Source organism: Ornithodoros turicata, chromosome 2 (assembly GCF_037126465.1).
Source record: "Ornithodoros turicata isolate Travis chromosome 2, ASM3712646v1, whole genome shotgun sequence".
Taxonomy (NCBI): domain Eukaryota; kingdom Metazoa; phylum Arthropoda; class Arachnida; order Ixodida; family Argasidae; genus Ornithodoros; species Ornithodoros turicata.
In genome coordinates, this window is record NC_088202.1 from 149,898,748 (window position 1) to 149,919,717 (window position 20,970).

The 20,970-nt window shown below is 43.2% G+C and overlaps 1 protein-coding gene across 7 annotated transcripts in view; it reads left to right on the forward strand.

The window, feature by feature from the left end:
* The window catches only part of LOC135386392 (NGFI-A-binding protein homolog), a 331,002-nt gene that overhangs the window by 243,041 nt on the left and 66,991 nt on the right, over positions 1-20,970 (forward strand). For all 7 annotated transcript variants that reach the window (XM_064616302.1, XM_064616301.1, XM_064616303.1 and 4 more), the window contains 2 exons: positions 3,132-3,269; positions 12,645-12,886. In XM_064616302.1, the coding sequence (XP_064472372.1) occupies positions 3,132-3,269; positions 12,645-12,886 (380 nt within the window). The remainder of the gene's footprint in view (positions 1-3,131; positions 3,270-12,644; positions 12,887-20,970) is intronic.

The following is a 20,970-nucleotide window of genomic DNA, read 5'->3' on the forward strand; positions in this document are numbered from 1 at the left end:
GTGGCTATTATTGTGAAATCTTAAACTGTGCTTCTAGAGGGGGTGAGGCTTCTAGTATATCCTGTCCCAGGTGGACGTTGAACTCAGGATGACTCTGTCCAAATCACTCTCATATGGCGTTTACTTGCATGTGAAAATTCTACGTCTAGCTCTTTTCGTGGCTATTATTGTGAAATCTTAAACTGTGCTTCTAGAGGGGGTGAGGCTTCTAGTATATCCTGTCCCAGGTGGACGTTGAACTCAGGATGACTCTGTCCAAATCACTCTCATATGGCGTTTACTTGCATGTGAAAATTCTACGCCTGGCTCTTTTCGTGGCTATTGTGAAATCTTAGACAGTGCTTCTAGAGGGGTTGAGGCTTCTAGTATATCCTGTCCCAGGTGGACGTTGAACTCAGGATGACTCTGTCCAAATCACTCTCATATGGCGTTTACTTGCATGTGAAAATTCTACGCCTAGCTCTTTTCGTGGCTATTATTGTGAAATCTTAAACTGTGCTTCTAGAGGGGGTGAGGCTTCTAGTATATCCTGTCCCAGGTGGACGTTAAACTCAGGATGACTCTGTCCAAATCACTCTCATATGGCGTTTACTTGCATGTGAAAATTCTACGTCTAGCTCTTTTCGTGGCTATTATTGTGAAATCTTAAACTGTGCTTCTAGAGGGGGTGAGGCTTCTAGTATATCCTGTCCCAGGTGGACGTTAAACTCAGGATGGCTCTGTCCAAATCACTCTCATGTGGCGTTTACTTGCATGTGAAAATTCTACGCCTAGGTCTTTTCGTGGCGTGCCTAGGCTGCTGGTTTCGGGATCCAGCCTCCCAGCGCACGCTGTCGAAAATGACTCTTCTCGTCGACTTCGGCCTCTTTCTTCCTGCTCCGTGGTCAGAACACCACTTGCCGGCGCCGAACATGAAAGGTTGCTTTGGTGACAATTCCAAGAACTTATAACCAGCCGAGTTGATCCCATTTGTGTGTATTCTCGTCTCAAGGAGAACATATAAAGGAAATGAACGGTACGAATGCCAACGTCACGGAACGCCGTCTTACAGCATTTATTGTGAGGGAAAGCAATCTTCAAGAGAAGGCTCTCCAACATAGTTCGGCGCCTGTTTGAGCGTTCCACGTGTGCTCGGTACAGTTGATCGACGATGGTGTCACCTATGTCTGCCATGATACCAGTTGGTGAACTCGCTGTGGTAACGCATTCATCTTCACTGTCCTCTAAACTACCAAACTTTCACAACTTCCTATGTCAGTAAATCAGCCATAAACAGCTCAGCGACTGCTTACCTTTCTACGCAATGTGAAATCTCACTGTAAGGTTAATCGTCGTCAGTGAATTAACCCCAAAATAAAGGTGTTGCGTTACCTGAGCGAAACACAGCCACCGTCACTTCGAATAGTTTAGTTCAGGCCGAAGGATTCGCAAATTACGTCATGCAATCAGTCGTCCAATGTCATGGCGGATAGAGGTGCTCCGTACAGCTCGGATGTCGGAGCAGGTTGCAACCATTTTCGCGGAGCTGTTTTACCTGTCATGGCAGCGTCAGACGGGGTCAGATATCACTAGTCTGTTCATCCGCGAAAGGGATACACAGTTCCGCTCATGAAAATGCTAATAGATTCCATCGTCTGCTTTTTAATCAGGACAGCGTGAAGGCTTGCAAACTGGTATTTGAGAAACTTCACCAGATTGTAAAGTCACTATTTAAAAAAGTGAGCACGAAGCTTTGAGTGCTCTGTTGAGTTGCATGATGGAGACGAATGCATCTCATGTGTGTCTCAGCGTACCGTGATTACGTGTCATTACATCAAGATTTTCTTATTTGACAACGAAACCAGCGAAGCTCAATGGCACCAGTCCATCGCAAAATAGCTACAGCTGCATGCGAGTTACAGATCAAGAAGCTATACCGCAATTACAGACGAGTCATTCTCAAGTTGGGAACGCATTTTAAGTGTGGTATTATTACCTGTCTCAAATCCTGGTAACGTTACACTAGAAACTTGCTCAACTTTGCTTTCAAATTTGCTGTGTGCAACCGGCTCAGGCGCTTGAGATGGAACTTGAGTGTGATGTCAAATAGCTTGATGCAAACGGCCCAGATTTATCTCGTGCCGCTAAGAAGATTCACGTTGGGAGGTGACTCGGCTTTGCCTCAGACGGCAAATGTCGGCCCCTGTGAAGTCGCAGATCAGAATTGATTTCTTTATTGTTGTCTACGGAACACCTGACTGAGCAACTGTTTGTTTGGATTGAAGCGAGTCACAATTCTACCTCCTCCCTCCGAAAAATGAACTGAAATTGGAATTGAAATACCAATTCACGAAAGGACAGTCTCATTCACCCGTAACGTCGCGGTTCAAAAGTAGGGACGTGCCAAATCCACGTGCCAACGTGCGAATCCTCGAATCCCAAAACGGCGAATCCAATTTTTCCAATCCACGTTTGTTTGTTTGTTTTTCAAAATGGCGCCTCTGGAGTCCTTCGAAAGCCTCATTGACCAACGAGTGTTTTCTTGGTTGTTTGTTCACGTAGTTTTGGACGGAAAGAGTTCAGGCAGGAACCGTTACATTACGAGTTTAAAAGTAATGTGGTTTTGCTTTTGATTGTTGCTTAGTTTTAAGGAAATAACTCAGACTCGAGAATTTATGCGTTCCTTGTAGTTGGTGAACAACACGTTAAACAAATTACGTTTAAGAAGAACTATATCTGTATATTTTCTCCTGAAACGGAAGCAGTATTTAATTTTTCATTAAACAAAGGCATCGTATTCTGCTTCAAAACACTTTTCACCAGAAGTGTTTTTTTTTTCCTGTCTTTTTAAACTCTTTGTAAAGAAAGGATTTGAAAGATTCGTAGAACCTTCCTTGGATTCGGATTCGGACTCGGATTGGATAAATTTTGGATTCGTCCCATCTCTAATGAAAAGAGTAAAACGCGTGATAAATAACATGAAATGCAACAAATATAATAGAGGCTTGCCAAGACACTTGGAAAACAGCACTGCGTGAGCATACAGTATTGCTGTTCATCAATAAGATATCACAATAGTCAGCTATCATGAAAACGGGTTCATATATGATTGGTGAGAAAATGTCAGTGTTTTTAGAAGGATGTTGTTCCAGGAGGCGACGACGTGCAGCAGCTGTGCGAGGCGGGTGAAGAGGAGTTCCTGGAGATCATGGCCCTGGTGGGCATGGCCAGCAAACCTCTTCACGTTAGAAGGTTGCAGAAGGCGCTCCAAGAGTGGGTCAATAATCCAGGTAAACAAATTTGCTTGCAATGTAACCGTGGGCGGACGTTCTAGAATGTTCATTTTCAACTCCCAAACATCGACTTAACTTTATCACGCGCTTTAGTTTCCAAATACAGCGTCTTCAAAGCAGGGGTTCCTGAAATGCACGGTCCTCAACCTTACTGGGGCGCCGATTCAAAAACTCTTTTGACACAGTAATCCAAATAAACGATGTACAGAGGAAAGCTGTCTGACAAAAGGTTCAATGTAGACAAAATGTATTGCTTATATCATTGTCTTTGCTATGTAATGAGTATGTAATACCAAGTAATTATTTAACGACTTCATTCCGACTGGAGTAATCTCGCGACAAAATAAAAGTAATTTATTGCTGTAATATCGAGGTTAAAGTGAAACTGCCGTGACGGAAGGCTCCATTGTACACCCCCAGTATCTTGAGTGATCATGTTGAAGGGTCACGTGACAGGGAAATGATTGGATGAAAACGTGGAAAAATTAATCGCAGCTTGTCTCGCCTAATCCATGCGGAGCCGTTTGGTCGACGTCCTTTCGTTGAAGTGTTATGTTCGGGAAAACTGACAAGAGGCGCCAGTACAAATTCACAGGACCATTACACATTGCACTGATTCTCATTGGGAATCGCATGAGAAACACGTACTTTAGTTGCTGTTGACGACGCCAACGAGTTCAGAGTTCTTCTTCACTCAAGCATTTTTACCTCCGTGATGTGCGATACGTCCGTTACGCATGATACATCTTTCAAAAAAATATATTGAATTAACTTGTGGAGTGTGCTTTGTACTCAGCAAAATACGATAAATATCAACTTTTCGGGCGAGCTGTTTTCTTTTATTATACAGCCTGTTTTTTTTTATGTGCTCTAGTTGTGTGTTCGCTCATTTGTTCCCAAGAAGAAAGAAATCGATCGACGAGCAGCACCGCCCTGAATATCGGCGTTCGATACAGTCGAGAAAACAGCCTTTAAAAAATTTACACCGGAGCGCTCATTATGCACTGCCCTCCCCCGCACTCTCTGTCACCCAACGCCATTGGACGCCATGCGCCTCCCTCCCTTTCTTTTTTTACTTTTTTACATCCTGAAAAAAAAAAAAAAACTTCCTCCTACTTTTTTTTCTGCCACGAGGAGGGAGAGTGCGCCAGGATCACATCTGGGCATGCGCTCCGGGATTTTCTTTGTGAGGGGTTTATTCCGGAAAAAGAAAAAAGAAAGCGTTCGCTTCTTTTTTTCTTGCACGCTTTGTGTGTTGGGGAAGGAGTGTAACAAAAGGGTCCTTCTCTTCGGAAAATTATGGATCTTAAACAAATGTTTCCTCAGTCGGGAAAAAAGGAATGAACGTTGCGCCCCAAGAAAATTGCGGAGGGATAGAGAGAGAAAAAAAGGATAACGGCATCTGGTAGATGAGTACGACAGTTGCGAGGATCTCTATTTCTTTCGGTTAAATGGTACAGTTTCTTTATTGCACTTTTTTTTTCGGCACCGATTGAAAGACTAGCGATTTTTCACCACATCCCGCCAGCAATGGGGTAGAGGCCCTGGTGATGAATTTCCCCAATCATCATGATTTAAATAAAGTTATTGTTTCACATTTTCTACGTTGACGCGATGCATATAGCAAACAATGAAGAGTAAGAAACCCCTGTGCCTGGGATACATAATAATATATCCTCGACATGTCCGGCAAATATCGTTCGAAAAGATATCATTCGTGCAGTTATAGAAAGCCACAGCGTCTAAATCATTAGCAAAATCTTTCCACTAGAAAAGCTCTGGCAACGTTTACCACCCTGTGTGACTGGACTTCCGCTCCGATGCCATTACACGCAGAATTAACAAATGTGAGAAATCGCAATGATGTGTACCTCGTATATAAAGTTCGGGAGATTATCATGATACACACTGCATATTATCATTTAATTGTTGTTATCGAGCTTTTCACGAAAAATAGCACCAGGTCGGAAACCAAGATACTGCAACAATTTATCAATAGCATTTGAGTATCGTCATTTAGCGCACCAAGTTCATCAACGTTTCTGAGTAGCACGTAGGATTTGATATATGCCTGTGATTGACATTAATGTTTTGCCGCAGTCTTGTAGATTTATTCGGACAATTGTGGTCGAATATTTCGACTCGGTGTTGTAGACGGCATAAATAGGGAGGTATTTACGATTCCTCTGTTTGACTTCGGCCACAATGGAAAATGGAATTGTACCAACTGTCTATAAAATGAGCCTTCGTTATCGGATCACTATACGACCGTGTTAAACAATTTCTGTTCAAATGAAAATACCTTCAATTAAACCCTCATATATCGAGTAAGATAAAATATTGCATAACACAAAATTTGCTAAGAAAATCCACTATTTCTTACTCTGTGGGCGAAATATTGCGTAATTGTACAGCCTTGTTCCATCAAATTCACAAAGAGCATATATTTACGTAAATTGTTTATTTGCATTCAGAAGACAGTTTGCAAACTTTACTAATTATTTCAGGGCCAGGGAACTAAAATGGGGTGTGATTGCAGTTACTCTCCAACTTACTCCTTTTTTTTTTTGTTTTGTTTTTGTTTGTTCTTAGTGTACGTTTCCCAAGAAGACGAAAAATACGTAGAGACCTACCTCGTCTCAGAGCTAGTTTTTTGCCCGCAAAATATGGGGCCATCACTAGGCCAACAACTGCAATCACAAAAGCACTGCCTTTCCAGACTTGTGGGCAACGCGTTACTAGTAATTGCGTTACTTGTAATCAATTACTTTTTTGAGTAATTTTTTCGAGTCACACAAACATCGCCTCATAGATGATGGTGGTGATGGTCTTTGCCATTGGTTGGTTCATAAGCGTTTAGTACGCTCAGGACCAATCACTATACGGTATAGGTGAAAGTTACATGTTATGGGAGCGCAAACTGAAAGAATGAAAGTGATGTTTGCGATGTGCAACGAAAGCAGGGTTTTTCACTTACAGTTAAAATATATGGAAAGTGTCAAATACGACACCTATTTACAACATCTGGCCTCGTCCATGTGGAATCATCCCAAAAATCCGCCATGAACATTGCAATCTCCACCGCCACAGCGGCGATGAATCGCCTACCTCAACATCATCCTATGTCCCAATCCACCATAGAGAATTAAATATAACGACAAAATGTTGTAGCGCTACACGTACCACGGCTAATTTCGCCTATAGCGACTGTCCGATAGAGGCAAGTTCGTATTATTGAACCGGTTCGAATTAACTGGTTTGAACCGCTATATAGTTTTCTTCTTCCGGAGCTGAACCGGAACCGATAACATTTTCTGTTCGACTCTCTGTGTTGATTCGGAGTCCATTTCGAGAATGCAAGAATGGTCCAAGAAAATCATTATAGAGAAAACTCTGGATTGATTAGCCGCAACGAATAGATAATGGAATGGAGCGGCGTATCAGAAAACTGGGTGGCGACACTAAAGATTGCATCATAGAATAGAATAGAAGTAGAAAGAAAGATTGCATCATATGATTTCTTTGCCGCAGTTATTGCGAGAGAATAAATTACGGTCATCATTGATCGATTCTTGACAGTAGAATCGCTTTCATCGCGTGTATTTTGGACATTTTATGGATAAATTCCTTCGCATTGTCTCGGTAGAGTATGTATAAGAAACTTAATTTAACTTGAGTGACCAACAAGTCCAAGTTGGAATTCGCCGAAATCTTTCCCCAAAGCACATTGATTAGGACTAGAAGAGTATTGGTGTTATGTAGAGTTGCCGTGGTGCCCAGTAACTTCTGAAAGTCGTCTGCTCACGCCGATGCACTAGCACGCGCAAAAGCAGACGATTTCTGTATCCTATCACGGACTTACCCGCAGGGCGACGTGGCCGTTCTTATTGTTGCCAACACAGATCGCGGCGTGCTCTGCAATCTTTATGAATTTAATTCGGTCATTTAATAACTGTGGCGTGTTTTGTCGGGTAAATTAGCAGTATTCCATTTTCAACAAAGGGCAGTCGAATGGTACACTTTATGAAAGGGGCAGGGGGTACGAGACCGTCCCTTTAAGTCTACAGGGTGTCCCAGAAAACGTATCATTCAATTATAATTAAAGAAAACTACACCACCTACAGTCATGCGATCAACAGCATTTGTTCTTATTAGGTTTTTTTTCTCCTCACTAGGTACCTCCTCATGTGAATGTCGTGTAATGTATGTTTAATTATATAAATTTTTGCGAGCTCAAGTCTGAAATTTGCCAAGTAAAGGTGACTTTTTTGGCCCACCAATGTGAAGAGCGTGTCCAGTTTAAACAAATTAATGATAATTGACAGGGATATTCAGAAGCTATCCTATCGGAAAAAATAGCCGAACATCATGCTATACGGAGCTCCCACAGGATACCGCACGATGAATCTTTCAGTGCAATTTTGTCAGTCCGACGAAAGGAGGTTGGAAACCCAGCCCAACCCGCCATCGCAGAAAGAGATAACACAGACATGGCTTATCGCGTCCGACTTTCGCTGGGATAATGCTTTCCCTCTCCCAATTTTAGGAACTGCTACTTTTTCTACTATCACCCTGTGGAGGCTTGCTTTGGAACCTCCTTTCGTCCGTCTGAGAGCGATTGCGCTCAAAAAGTCATCGCCGTTATATGGTCCGGTGCTCCGAAAAGCAAGATGTTCGGCTATTTTTTTCAATGGGATAGCTCGTGAATATCACTGTCAATTATCATGAATTTGAGTGCATTCGGCACGCTGTTCATATTGGTGGGGTAAAAAAGTGACGTTAACTTGGCAAATTTCCGAGTTCAGTTCGCAAACATTTACATAATTAAATTTACGATATATGACATTCACATCAGGAGTGGCAAAATCCTAATAAGAACAAATTTCGTTAACTGCATGATTCTAGGTGGCGTAGTTTTTTTATTATAATTCAATGACACTTTTGCCACATATTGGTAACATTTTTATTTCATTTCAATTGACAGAAATTTAATTTCTTGAATTGAACTTCGAAATTTCCCAAAGCAACCTAACGTTTTATTTGCGGAAAGGGGTTACCCATGGTCACATAATCCCACTCGTAATTCAATAGCAATTGCCGAAAAAAATTTGCCGAAAATCCGTGGAAATAAGCCATTGGCTCCGCCTCTTTTTTGACGGCTTGTAGTTTGAGCGCAAAGTTATTGCAAAAGTTATTGGCAGGAAAAAAATCCCTTGACCGCATGTCTCTCCGGGGCCTACGTTTTTTACTATAAATTTCTATCATGGTTGGTGGACCACCCTGTATATGTGTTTATTTGAGCTTTCGCTAGCTAGATGAGAAATGTAGAAAATACTTGTTATGGGCACCAGGTACCTAGCGAGCTGTCAAACAAACGTCTTGTTAATTTTCCTGTGCATGCTGTACATTCGCAACATTCAATTTTGTCCCTTATGAAAGCTATACGGATAACAGTGTTTTCAACTTTTGAAAAGACAATCCGCTTCTATCGAGATTGATATGAGGTCACTTTATTTGATTGAGATACACAGATACGTATTTTTCAAACTGTTACTTCATTTATCCTCCCTCATGCAGATCCCATGTCATAATGTTGACAATCCTCGGTTTTACCCTCTCAACATTTACTCTTGAAACTGGCAAGCTAACGAGATGCTGCAGAAGCTGTTCATTTCTCCACGTCAGAGTTTGGCCGCTTCAAAATAGCCCAACCCTAGGTGTAAGCTATACGGATTACGATAACATTTTTTCAAGAAAATATCAGAGGCAGGGAACACACTTTCGTTAGCCTTTCCATTTTCCTTACATTTCTGCTACTGTTTCTGGTGATGGAACGGCTGGCTGCGGGAGGACAGCTATGTCAGCATCCCGTTTTGCCTACGTGATGCTTCGGTTTTCGTTCGTCCAGAGCACACAAGTATCGGTGGGATCAGGGGATTTCTTAAACTTCAGAATTCGTCCCGTGAGCACTACACACTACGAGATGAATTTTCTGCCAGCAACTCAAGTTGGGCGTGACTATAGATCTCCTTCTAATGTTGCACGCATAGGCAGAGACTCTCTCAGACTATGGTGCCATAGCCACGGTGAAATCAATAAATAAATTATAAAAAAAGCATCCACACGATATGTCGTGGGATTTGAGGTCACATGTGCTGACGTTATGCAAACTGACGCGAGTGCATTGTGAAAGTTGTTCCTGTACTCTTGTGTGGTATTCAGAGTATATATTACTGACAGAATACGGAATAAAATGAAAAGTCACTCCTGTCATTGCACAACAGAAATAGCCCCAGTTGAATACCGGACGCCTCCCGTAATCGCGTACTGTGGTATGCGTTTTCGGTATCGTTACCATCTCTATTTTGGGTAATATACCGTGAACAAGGAGAATTAGCCGAAGCAAATATGGACGACACCAACATGTAAGCCTCGAATGCCCATTCTGTTTCGTGGTCTAACACGAGAGATGCACTTATTATTCTGACGATTTTCCCTCATACTTACTTTAAAAAGAAGGTGCACAGGCGAATAAAATACAGCTAGGGATGGAAAGAAACGGGACGGGAACAATGTCCTCTGTTGGCGACGAGCTTTCCATTTTGATTTGCGCCAATTTTAGTCTTTTTGCTGTCTCCGAAAGCCTATCATTCACAGTTATCGTCGTCGCTCAACGAAAAAGCAAATAAAAGAGTGTTCCTGGGGGTCTTCACTCAGTGGGGATTGAATCATGTCTTCCTTTTTAGAGGAAGCGCTAACAGATATACCAACGTTGTGGGTTCGAACCCGGTAGAGGACAGCATCAACTGTGGCGTAGCTCATAATCATAGTTATCTCACGAATTATGATTTTTCCGCGGAAAGGATTGTGGAGTGACTGCAAAAGAAATTCCAGTTGGTCGTTTTTAATTCAGGAAAGAAAGCTCGCAGGTGTTATTTTTCACCATCTGGCAGATTGGCTCAACTTGGCAGTCGGTTGGAACCCCCGAAAAAATGTCCACTGAGCTTGCGGGGCGGAGTGTCGGCTAGAAGAGTACGAGGAAAAACGAGTCACGTGACAAGAGCCCTCCCCTCGTCCTTTGTGTGAACGGGAGGAGCATTCCCCTTTCATTTTTTCCATTTTCTTTTCTTCCTATTTTTGTCCGATAGTAAAAAGAGCACGCGCATGCGCTCAAGTGTGCTGCTTTCTGTCAAATAATAGCGATAACAACATTAGCTCACTAAAGGCTGCAAAAAAAGAAAATGCGGCAACATTAAGGAAAAATTTCTTCTTTCCGTTGACTGCTTTTCTTGAGCGTCCATTTTAATCAGCGCCGGCTGCTCCCGTTGAGGACAAAAAGCAAAATTCCCGCTCAAAAAAAGAAAGAGAGGGAGAAAGGGAAAAAGTATCACTGACGCAATTTTCATCGATTGGGAGTATTTTTTAGTGGTGCGCATGCGCCATTATTCTTAGTGGCTCCTTCTTAAGACGCTCTTTCCCAAGGTCCAAAACGGTCCCTTTATCGGACACAAGGTGAAAACAGACTTTCTTTCAATGCATGCAGATCAGTGAAAGAGCGGTGTGAGCGCCTATTGAAAGTTTGCAAAAATGATGTCGTTAAAATTACGTACTGGATGTAACCAACTTGCCAGCTGCTTAATGTCATTAGTAACACGTCACGAGAAAAATAACTGATGGTCTTACCCAACTTTGTCTTCCCCTATAGAGGCTATAGCATTCAAGTCGACTTGACCCGAAAGACATTTGGCATGTTCACTGTTCGAAGGGAAAGTCAACTAGTAGACGAGAGTCTGTATGTTGTTCCGACAGCGCTGGAAGAAGCAATGAAATTTCAAAGATTGCTCCCCCTAGCGGGCGAGGCAACATTCACGGAATACGCCAGCTACTGAGCATTGTTATGGAAGTTTCTCGTGGAAATGGCCGTCATCGAACATGTGGGGTTTGGGGCGTGCATCCAGGAACACTACAACGTAGTCCATCAGGTGTGGAAGAGAAATTCATGTTTTCAACTATTTCTCCAAAGCTTCTCAAGAATTGTTCGTCAAAGGAAGTGTAATAGTATAGTGTGCTTTAAGTGAGTCAAGTAATACTGCCTCTTTTGTCTCAATTGAGACCAAATATCTGTCTTGGAAACTGACTAGCATAAAAAGTACGCACAAGTTGAGGCCAACAGACATGACGATGGAATGAGGTCTGGTCCAATTCTACATTATGATAGATAAAAACAAGCAGGTCGCAATCTTCAATGTATCTTCGGAAGACGCAGCTGTTGAGGACAATAAAAGTAATATCCGGCATTGAAATGCAACCATCTAGGGCCTTTCCTTGCACGTGGAACAACATCTGTCGATAATTATGATGCAAGTTTCCCGGAGACGTGACCTCATTAGAAACTCATTGTGGGACGATGTTGCAACAACACCAGATGACCCCTAAACGTAGCCTTAAAGTCGGTCATTAATGGATCCGCACTTGGGAGTCTATTGCTGTAATCAATAAGCGTCAGAAAATTGGAGACGACCAACATGAAATTTCCAAGGTTCCATATCTCCAGTCTTCATTTGGGTGTTGCTTCGTGACGCAGCAGGGCGTTATTATAATGCGCCACGAGGATCATTTATTTAGCGGAGCTCTCTAAGCTTCGAGTATGTTAATCAGGAGATCCACCAAGGGAGAAAACTTTGCTACATCCATCATGCTTGGATTCCAGTAAAATTCGCATGTCGTGATGGATCTGTGCTTTGACAAACGGTCGGAGATTACGCTGCAAAAGTTTTTTTTTTTTTTTTTACATCATCCAAGTGATCGTTTTTGCGAGCATTTCTCGGTTATTATTCCAGGGATTTCCGGACATGTCAAAAAATGGATTCCCACGTATAGGATAGAGTTGTTCTTGAGTACAAGGACAGCCATAACAAAACTTTTTAATCTCCTTCTATACACATTCTGCGCGTCTTTGAACCTCAAAATATGGGAAATGTGGGGGTGATAAACATTGCTTCCAGCACAATGTGTCCGAGATTTTCGTCAGGTGGTGGAAATTATCCGCAGCCCTACCCTGCGGCACATGCAACATGTCGCCACGCTAGGCTAACACAAGTTACGTGTAAATCGACTCCTACTTGTCCACCACTGTCCTAAAAGAAAGAATCCAAATAGGACAAAAGGATCCATTGCGGTGCTTCTTTTTGTTCTATTTATATTCTTTGTTTCTGGTGAAATTGCCATATGAGCGTAATTGATAAAATTGAGCTAATTTGTTAGTGGACAGCGGAAAAAATATGTTCTTAAACGAAACTGTCCAATTTGGGTGTTGCGCGCACATTATCCTGCTAGGCCCGTCAGAGCGTTTATTGAGTTGTTTACTTCCAGCCATGTTCCAGACACCGTTGGTGCCGTCCCTCCCGCACCCTGGCGGGCCTCCTCACCCAGGTTTAGCACCTTTGGGTCGCCCAGCACCCCCTGTGAGTCTTGCACGGCCCAGCCCTCCTATGGGTTCCAGCCATTCGTCTCCTTCGCCTGGCGTTGGACCCAAGGAGATCCCATCCCCATCTCGAATGCATCACCCGCCACCTATGTCCACACCACAGCAACCACCACCCGGCTACCCACAGGTTGGTCTTGCACCAAGTACTTGATAGAAATGTCTAGCGCCGTTATGAAAGAGGACAGGAATGCTCATTGCCGCTCAACCATTCCCGCGTCTGGCTTTTCCAGCGACTGCAATATTTCAATATTTCATAGCCGTCTTGTGCGTTTTATTGTAACGGCACGATTGCCTGAAAGCCGAGGATTTTATTGCGTCTCTATTTCTCAAAGTTTAACACTCATTGTACGCGGGCCTCATATGTCGGCATATAGACATATCAAGTTACCTTTTCTGAACCTTGATACAAAATGTTGTATACTCTATAACAATGAAATGACGGAGCCCAACTTTGATATCAAGAAAGGTAAAAAGAATCCCACAAATCTACGTCCAATGAAACGAAAGACCCGGAACCGAGGCTATATAGAGCGTTCAATGCACCCACTAAGTTAATTTTTACTCTGGACACTGTATGCCGATATACAGTGACGAATGTTATACCTCGAGATCGAGTTTCACAGGGCACGTGGCTATGCCGGTTTTCACAACATGGCTTTACGTCGCAAGAAATGTTTAATCATGAACGGAGGGTTTACGCAACCGAAGGTTCTTTGGACCCAGTATCGAGGGAAGTGAACCACGATGGAACAGGAGAGTATAAATAGTCGACCCACAACTGGAGACTTCATATTAATTGTTATAAATTTTGAACGTGGCAAAAACAAGGGTCCGTACATGGTAGTACGAAAAGTAATTACTCGGGCAAGAACAGCAACAAAAATGAATCCATCAGGTGGTGCTGATGTGTTCACTTTTTGGCTCTGCTCAAATTGATGTCATCTTTCTCTTTTTTTTTTGTCTGGACATGTTTTGGATGCGGCGTTGCTGTCCGCTGCAAATGCGCTTTTAATCATTAATCTCTTATTTTGCGATCGCCTGTAAGAACACTTGGACGTCATTCTTTGAAAAAAGGGTAAATAATGAGTGCTTCTGAGCGTGACACTACCATTAATAATGTAGCTCATATATATTTGCATTCATGCGCATAAGTTGGAACGCAGTATTTACCGAAAATATAATAGGCAATGCTGAAGATTCTGGGCGTAAGCAAGGACATGTTCTCCAAGCCTTCTGCCGACCAGATGCATTTTATCTTTTTGAGCCAAGTTTCAACACGGTGGTTCACGACGGTGTGAAACCCATGAAATGTATTCTTTTGATTACGTAAAATAGTGCTGCTAAAATAAAAAGAATAATCGCTGTACGCCCTCTTGATCCTGCAAATGACATCACTGGTATTTTGTGACGACTGTGAGGCCGACAAAAAACACAACTTCACCACGTAGCACGCTGTGCTCCAACCATTGCCACAAATGAGGGTTATCGCTTCTGGTTTCAAGAGATGGGGGCGTACGCCTTTCTGTGGAAATTACCATATATTCAAATTGTCACAAAAAGGCGGACGCCCCCTTCTCTCCTCGAATCAGAGGCGGTAACCCTATCATTCGTGGCATGCGTGGTATGCGGTGAAGCTCCGTTTTTAGAGTGTAAATGAAACAGTCTAATGTCCCACTGGCTCCATGGGCCCAGTGTTGGGATATCCCGTCTGTTTCTGACATCCCAAAATCTCGGGATTGGCTCGAAAAAAATCCAGGATTTCGGGGTCTTTCTCTTTCTTTGCATCTGGTATTTATTGTAGCAATACCCCAGAACTTTGTGGAAAAACTTCCGACTAGTGGAATGCTGCAAAGCTTCTGTTGGCGCAATCGCTGAATAGTTACGAGTTGTTTAGTTGCTACCACAAGTTTTACGATCTACAGGTCTTTGTCCTTAGTTGTCTTCGAAGCTCCCTGTCGCCCTTCCTTGCGCGGCGCTATGAATCCTGTGATACACGCGCCGGAACTCCGCGCATTGCGTTGCATATTCGAGCGATATTGTCGCCGTGCTGGGGAACAAATGAAAAAAAAAAAAAAAAATCTGATGATCAAAGCGTCGGTCTAACTTTTACAAAGAGCACAGAAACGAAAAATACAGACTTCTCGCATATATCGGACGATTGAACCTTTCTTATTCTAAATTAAACTCTTTCAAATATATAAATGCCGTTTTATGCACGAGTTTTCGAAACAACCTGCCAAACAATTCGATTCTGTGACTTCATCGCCTGCTCTACAGTCCCAGCAAATGCGCATGCGCCATTACTCGATGCATTTGTATGGGATGGCTATTTTTCGTGGCTGCATTTAGGTTACACTTGACGCGATATAGGCTGGACTCTTGTCGCTCAGGATTGTGGCATCTATCGCTAATTGCTGTTGCTTTCCGGATGTACATGGGGACATTGAAAGCCCATAGGCTGCTGGCTCCAGTTTCAGTCATTTCTGTATGCTCGAACGAGCATAGTGAGACCATGCTCGCTTGCTTCCGGGATCACTCTAAACAAGGGCTATTTTACGCGGAGACTTTGGCCGTATCATAAATATGGGAGGAATTTGCTTAGACGGCTCCAAGAGTCCTGCAGCTGTAAAGGGACGGCCTCGTACCCCCTCTCATAAAGTGTACCATTCGATTGTTCTGTGTTGTCCTGTGAATATGGAATACTGCGAATTTACCCGGCAAAGCACGTGACGATTATTTGATAAAGATTGCAGAGCATGCCGCGATCTGTGTTGGCAACAATAAGAACGGCTACGTCGCTCTGGGGAAAAATCCGTGATTGGATGCAGAAATCGTCTGCTTTTGCGCGCGCTATAGTGCACCGGCGTGAGAAGACGACTTTCGGAAGTGACTGGAGGCCGCGGCAACTATCGTGCATTTTCTTCCAGTTCTCATGCGAAAAACGCACATTCCAAGAAGTGGCCCATATGCTGGTTTAAAATAACTAAGTTAATCCTCAGGGACAAGTTTAAAATCGCAGGACCACCCCACACACAGTCATAACTGTGAAGTCGCCCGTCATCGTGCGTGCGGTCGCATTACAGCGCCGACAAGAAATATATTACGCGCGCTTCCATCACACTCCCCTTTGCACACTGATCATGTATCGAAATGAACTGTGTGTGTCGGCGTCATGCGTGACGTTGCATGAGAGTGAAGCGCAGGGTTCGTCGTCTGCTATTACGGCACCTTTCGACGAATTCCTCGAAAACGGCTTGGTTATTCTGAATGAACTTTGACGGTTGTATGTGTACAGTACTGGTGAAGATAAAGTTTCGGAATCGCCCGGGCTGTAGAAGACCGTCCCTTCATGGCACCAAACGACATTACGGGGCTTAGCTCTTCCTCGGTATGTCAAACTTCATAGCGCACTTGATTCCAAGCTTTGCGGACATTGCTCACCCACTGACTCAACTGCTTCTGAAAAGCCGCTTTCGCAAACATCAGAGGTGAGTGCGGGTATGAAAATTCGCGGGAACACGAAACCGCGGGAGCACGACCCGCACCTGCAGCAATGTCATTGGTGCAACCCCAACATCCCGATGCGTACCCGCAGACATACCCGCAGTCCAACGCGTCATTGGTGGTGGGGACAATGGCGGTTAGCGAGGTGCTTTTCCAACGCGTCATACGCTGTGGTACACTTCTAGGGCACTGTATCTGTGGCGACTGCTGACATGGTTGCCAGCTTACTAACGCGAAGCGTGCTAGTCGTGGTGTCGAAAGAGCCAAAATTAGCCGCATGTGGCAAACATATTCAAACAGTGACAACAACAACGTTATTTTGAGATGATGCATGGAGAGTTTGATCGCCACGCAATAATACTTTGAGTCACACTTGGTGGGTCATGGGTCACGCAGGGCAAATCTGCAGTCATTGCGCCACACGGAGTGCCGAAATGTGCTCCCCCGCGCTGAAGAAAAGGAACGAGTAACGTCAGTAACGAGTTACCAATTTTTGTAACTGATTCCGTTACTATTACAATTTTTAAAAAAGTAACTGAATCGTTACTTCGTTACCAAAAAAAGTAACCGTTACCAAGTAACGAGCTAGGCACAACTATGTGTGGTCCAGAGCATGGAGGAAGGAAACACAGGAGCGGCCTCTTGCCTGCGGCCTTTCAACGGGGAGCAGCGTGCACATGCGATACTTCCATCTACAACGTGATCGCTTTCTTCTCTTTTTTCCTTACAAACTGGCGGTAGCGTTTCGCCATGGGGTTCAGTGGTATACTGTGCGCCATTTCCCAGCACTTTTCGGTACAGTAAAAACTGATTTGCTGTGAACTGCAATGGTTCTTTGTACCTATGAAGTGTAGAGGCGAGGGAGTAAGAAGAAGGAACGAGCCATCGCGGGAACCTGATATTAGCTCTCACGCGTAGGCGTTCCCAGGATTTTTTCAAGGGGGGTGGAACCCCTGCCACATCTTTGTCTGGAGTTGCACACGTTGCGCACTGTGTACGTGTGTGTTCAGCGATTCCTATTATGACGCGTGAAAATAACCAATACAACCTATGACTATAGGGTGCACTCAAGCGACCTTGGAGTTCCAGGGGGGCCACAGACCCCCCTTGCCCCCCTCTCGGTACGCCCATGCTCTCACATGTGGTACACTGATTAGCACAGCACATGTAAACCGGTTCGAACCGATTAATATCGGTTCAGACCGTTATTTTGGTTGCGCTTAACCTGAAGCGAACCCCAAAAAATAACGTTTCCGAGCCCTGGTTCGAGACATGTGTATCATTGTATACCTTCTGAGGTTGTGTCTGTCAGCTAACGGGCGCCACGAACAACTACGAATGTGAGAATGCGCATTTATCACATGCACTGTATAGCTTGCCGTGATAAAAGGAACAAAGGAGTGTGGCGAGTGAGTCTTGTCATAATTCTTTGGCATTGTTTTTAGGACGAACGGAAACACGAAAAAGAAACTTGAGCTCTGTCAGCTTGCTAAAAAGAAAAAAAAAAGCCCTTGCTGACCCACAATAAAAAGCTACAAATTCTCCGAATTGCACTAAATAGAAATGCTACGCACGGGACAAGCGCTGAGTCGCGTTAGTAGAGAGTATAGGTATGTGCAGTGGTGAAACATGCGAGAAAGCGGAACCACCGTCGACGTTTGGCGGCGCTGACTTTCAAACAAGCCCTCTTTTGGGACACATGGCAAGTTAGAAACGAACCTACGAATTGCAGATAAGCAAACAGGGTGTGGAAAATATTATACGCTTCCAAAATCTCTCTCTGGGTACGTTCTTTGTAGAACACCAGGACCCCATAGATTGGGGTGTTGATATGAATCGCGAAATGCCCACTCGGAGTGTTATTGAGGAGGCTGCGTGCTCTCTAAGTCGAGTATTAACGCATCTCTTCGTTTGTATACCTTGTTGCCGATTAGCGGAATCTCGTACATAACCCTGCAGCGACATTCTACGAACTTACTTAGACCTATGACCGCATCCAGTTGTCTGTCCACCAGTATACGCCTACGTACAGATGCAAGATTAGTAGGAGCGGAGTTGACTAAGCTAGGCCCGAACGATATATAATACACACTTTCTTGGGGTTAAGGCATTACAGCTATGTTACTTCTGTGAACCAGAAACAGCCCCTCGATACTCATCTGCCTTTTGCCAGATAACAATGACTGCGCAGTCTCTGTCAACAACGGTCGCGGTTTTCAAGTCGTGCGGTTTGGGCATATGGACGCACGACCTGCACGACCTGACATTATTCATTAAAGGGGCCATGAAGAGGTCTCAACTTCTTTATGGACCTTTTAATGTTTTTCATTCTCCCTTCTTAGCTATCTTGGTGTGCCCTGATGTATATACGTGAAAAAGGCTTTCTTGGACGTGGGTCGGTACTCCCACCAAAACATCTCCTGATATCTAGTACTTGTAGAGGACCTTTGTTAGGGAGTTGATGCGTGTGTATCAAATCATGGGAGTGTTCCTTGAAAATTCCTATCAACAAATCTAATTCCACACTGACCATCCTATCAGTCCTGAACACAAGTAAACAGCCATCCACAAATCTGTATATCGAGGCCTGACATTGTTTTTGGAACGGTGGTCACACATTCATAGGCATAGATCGAGAAGTTACCCGTTAAAAAGAACTCGTTACGAATTACCGTGTGAAAAATGTAACTAAGATAATAACCAAGTTCTTCAGCCTGAAATGTAACTCGCAATTACGGAGTTACTTGAAAAAAAGAACGAGTTACTTCCACGCAGGGATGGGCATCAATACACTTTTTTGTGTATTTAAATATAAATACAAAATACTTTGTTGAAAGGGGTATACTCTTTATAAATACTTTTCAATATAAGTATTTAAGTGCAAAACATAAATACAGTATTTAAATACCGTAACTACTATGCCATAAATACAGCAAGGAAGATGTCATCTAGAATTACAGAAATAACGATGATCATAACAACAAATCAGCAATGGCAATGTTAATATTAGAATTTTCTCGAAGGCTTCATCTTTTAGGCATGTTCTGTTCGGCCGTACAATCAGATTCGCAAAGAAGAAGAGAATCTCTACAGATGCACAAAGGCTTGTGAAGCTGATTTTGATGAAGCTGCTTCGTACAACAAGGTAATCGGCCGCGACCATCCGCGAGAAACTCTCCGTCTAAAATGGCTTGTCGTACGCGCTCCGCTCAAACACTGCGCCCAAAACTCGTCCCAAAAGGTCAAATGCACGGCAACTTGAAGACATGAATCAGTATATTCCGTATTTGGAAGCATTTATAAAGTATTTACGGGACTAAATACCCAAAAATTGGTATTTAAGTATAATTATAAATACACATTTTTCGAGTCTGTATTTAAATACAAAATATTAATACATATATTTATATTTTAAACAGTATTTTAATTACAATGTATTTAAATACTGCCCATCCCTGCTTCCAAGTTACTTCGGACGAAATAGCACTACACAGGGGCAGCGCGCGTGAGCAGTTGAGTTAGACCTTGAGTTGCCTGTGGAGGAGTCCAGCACGCTTAGATCGTTTTCGTTTATATCCAACAAGTCAAACTCTGCATTTTACTCCCTGTAGCTGCACGATGGCTCAGCTTCATTTCAATGGCAGCGGTTTTTACTTCCTGAATAGAATATTGTCATTGATTGAATATCACGTTTTATGACATAGAATGCTATGAAAGAATCGGAGAGAAAGCTAGAAAATATGTGGACGTGAGTGAAGAGCAAATTAAAAGGAACTCGGCTTAAATTACTTTGGCAAAGTTACCCGAAAAAGAAACGAGTTCCTTTGAAAGTTACCACGGCGCAAAAGTACCGAGTTAAGTTACAAGTTACCAAAAAAGAAACTTAGTTACAGTTACGAGTTATCTCAAACTCTGTTCCTATATGTAGAAGTCAGAGATGATAGGCGCCATAACAGGACCTATACAGATACCTTCTCCTTTTTGGGAACGATTGATCAAGGTCTTGTACGATAGATGATTGTAAATAAACCTTTAATACCAAAAAGGCTTAAACGTCCATGCCTGTCTGGTTCCGGAAGCGAATATCTCCAAAACGTCAGAGCCAACCGGGTATGGAGTAGTACAAGCACGGTCCCTTGATACTCTTTCTGGTCACGAAACTAAGAAGAGGAAGATGTAAGGGTCCGTAAGAAGGGGGAGATGATCGCGTATGCCGCACTACATCCGCGCTTGGGCTGACCTTTTTGGCACCAAATTAGGCTGTTGAGCATATTTGAATTTTGTTTTATTTTACAAGCAGCTCCCTGAGCACTATAATCGACTGCATTAGGACGCATTACGAGAACTTTCAGCGAGCAATGGCTATCACCTACCGACGCCCACAAATTCTTTGTTACTTAAAAACGCTGTGTTCAGGCAGTTATGGCCACCATGGATGTTTTAATTACCTACATTTTATGATATACATTTTATGATTCAAGAAATAACAGTGATCACTAGAGCGCGGATTTTCAGGCAAAATCTGTTTTTTTTCTCTCTCTCGATATGGTTTCGTATCTGGACGATGAAAAAACTTTTGGTCTTGGAACAGGTCAGAAGGGTTCTACGGCGCATATAAATGCATGTTTTGCATGTTGTGGCATATATCACATGAAAGTGCATGAAAAGTGCCTCTTTGCCATATTTTCAAGTGCGAGAGCTTACTAC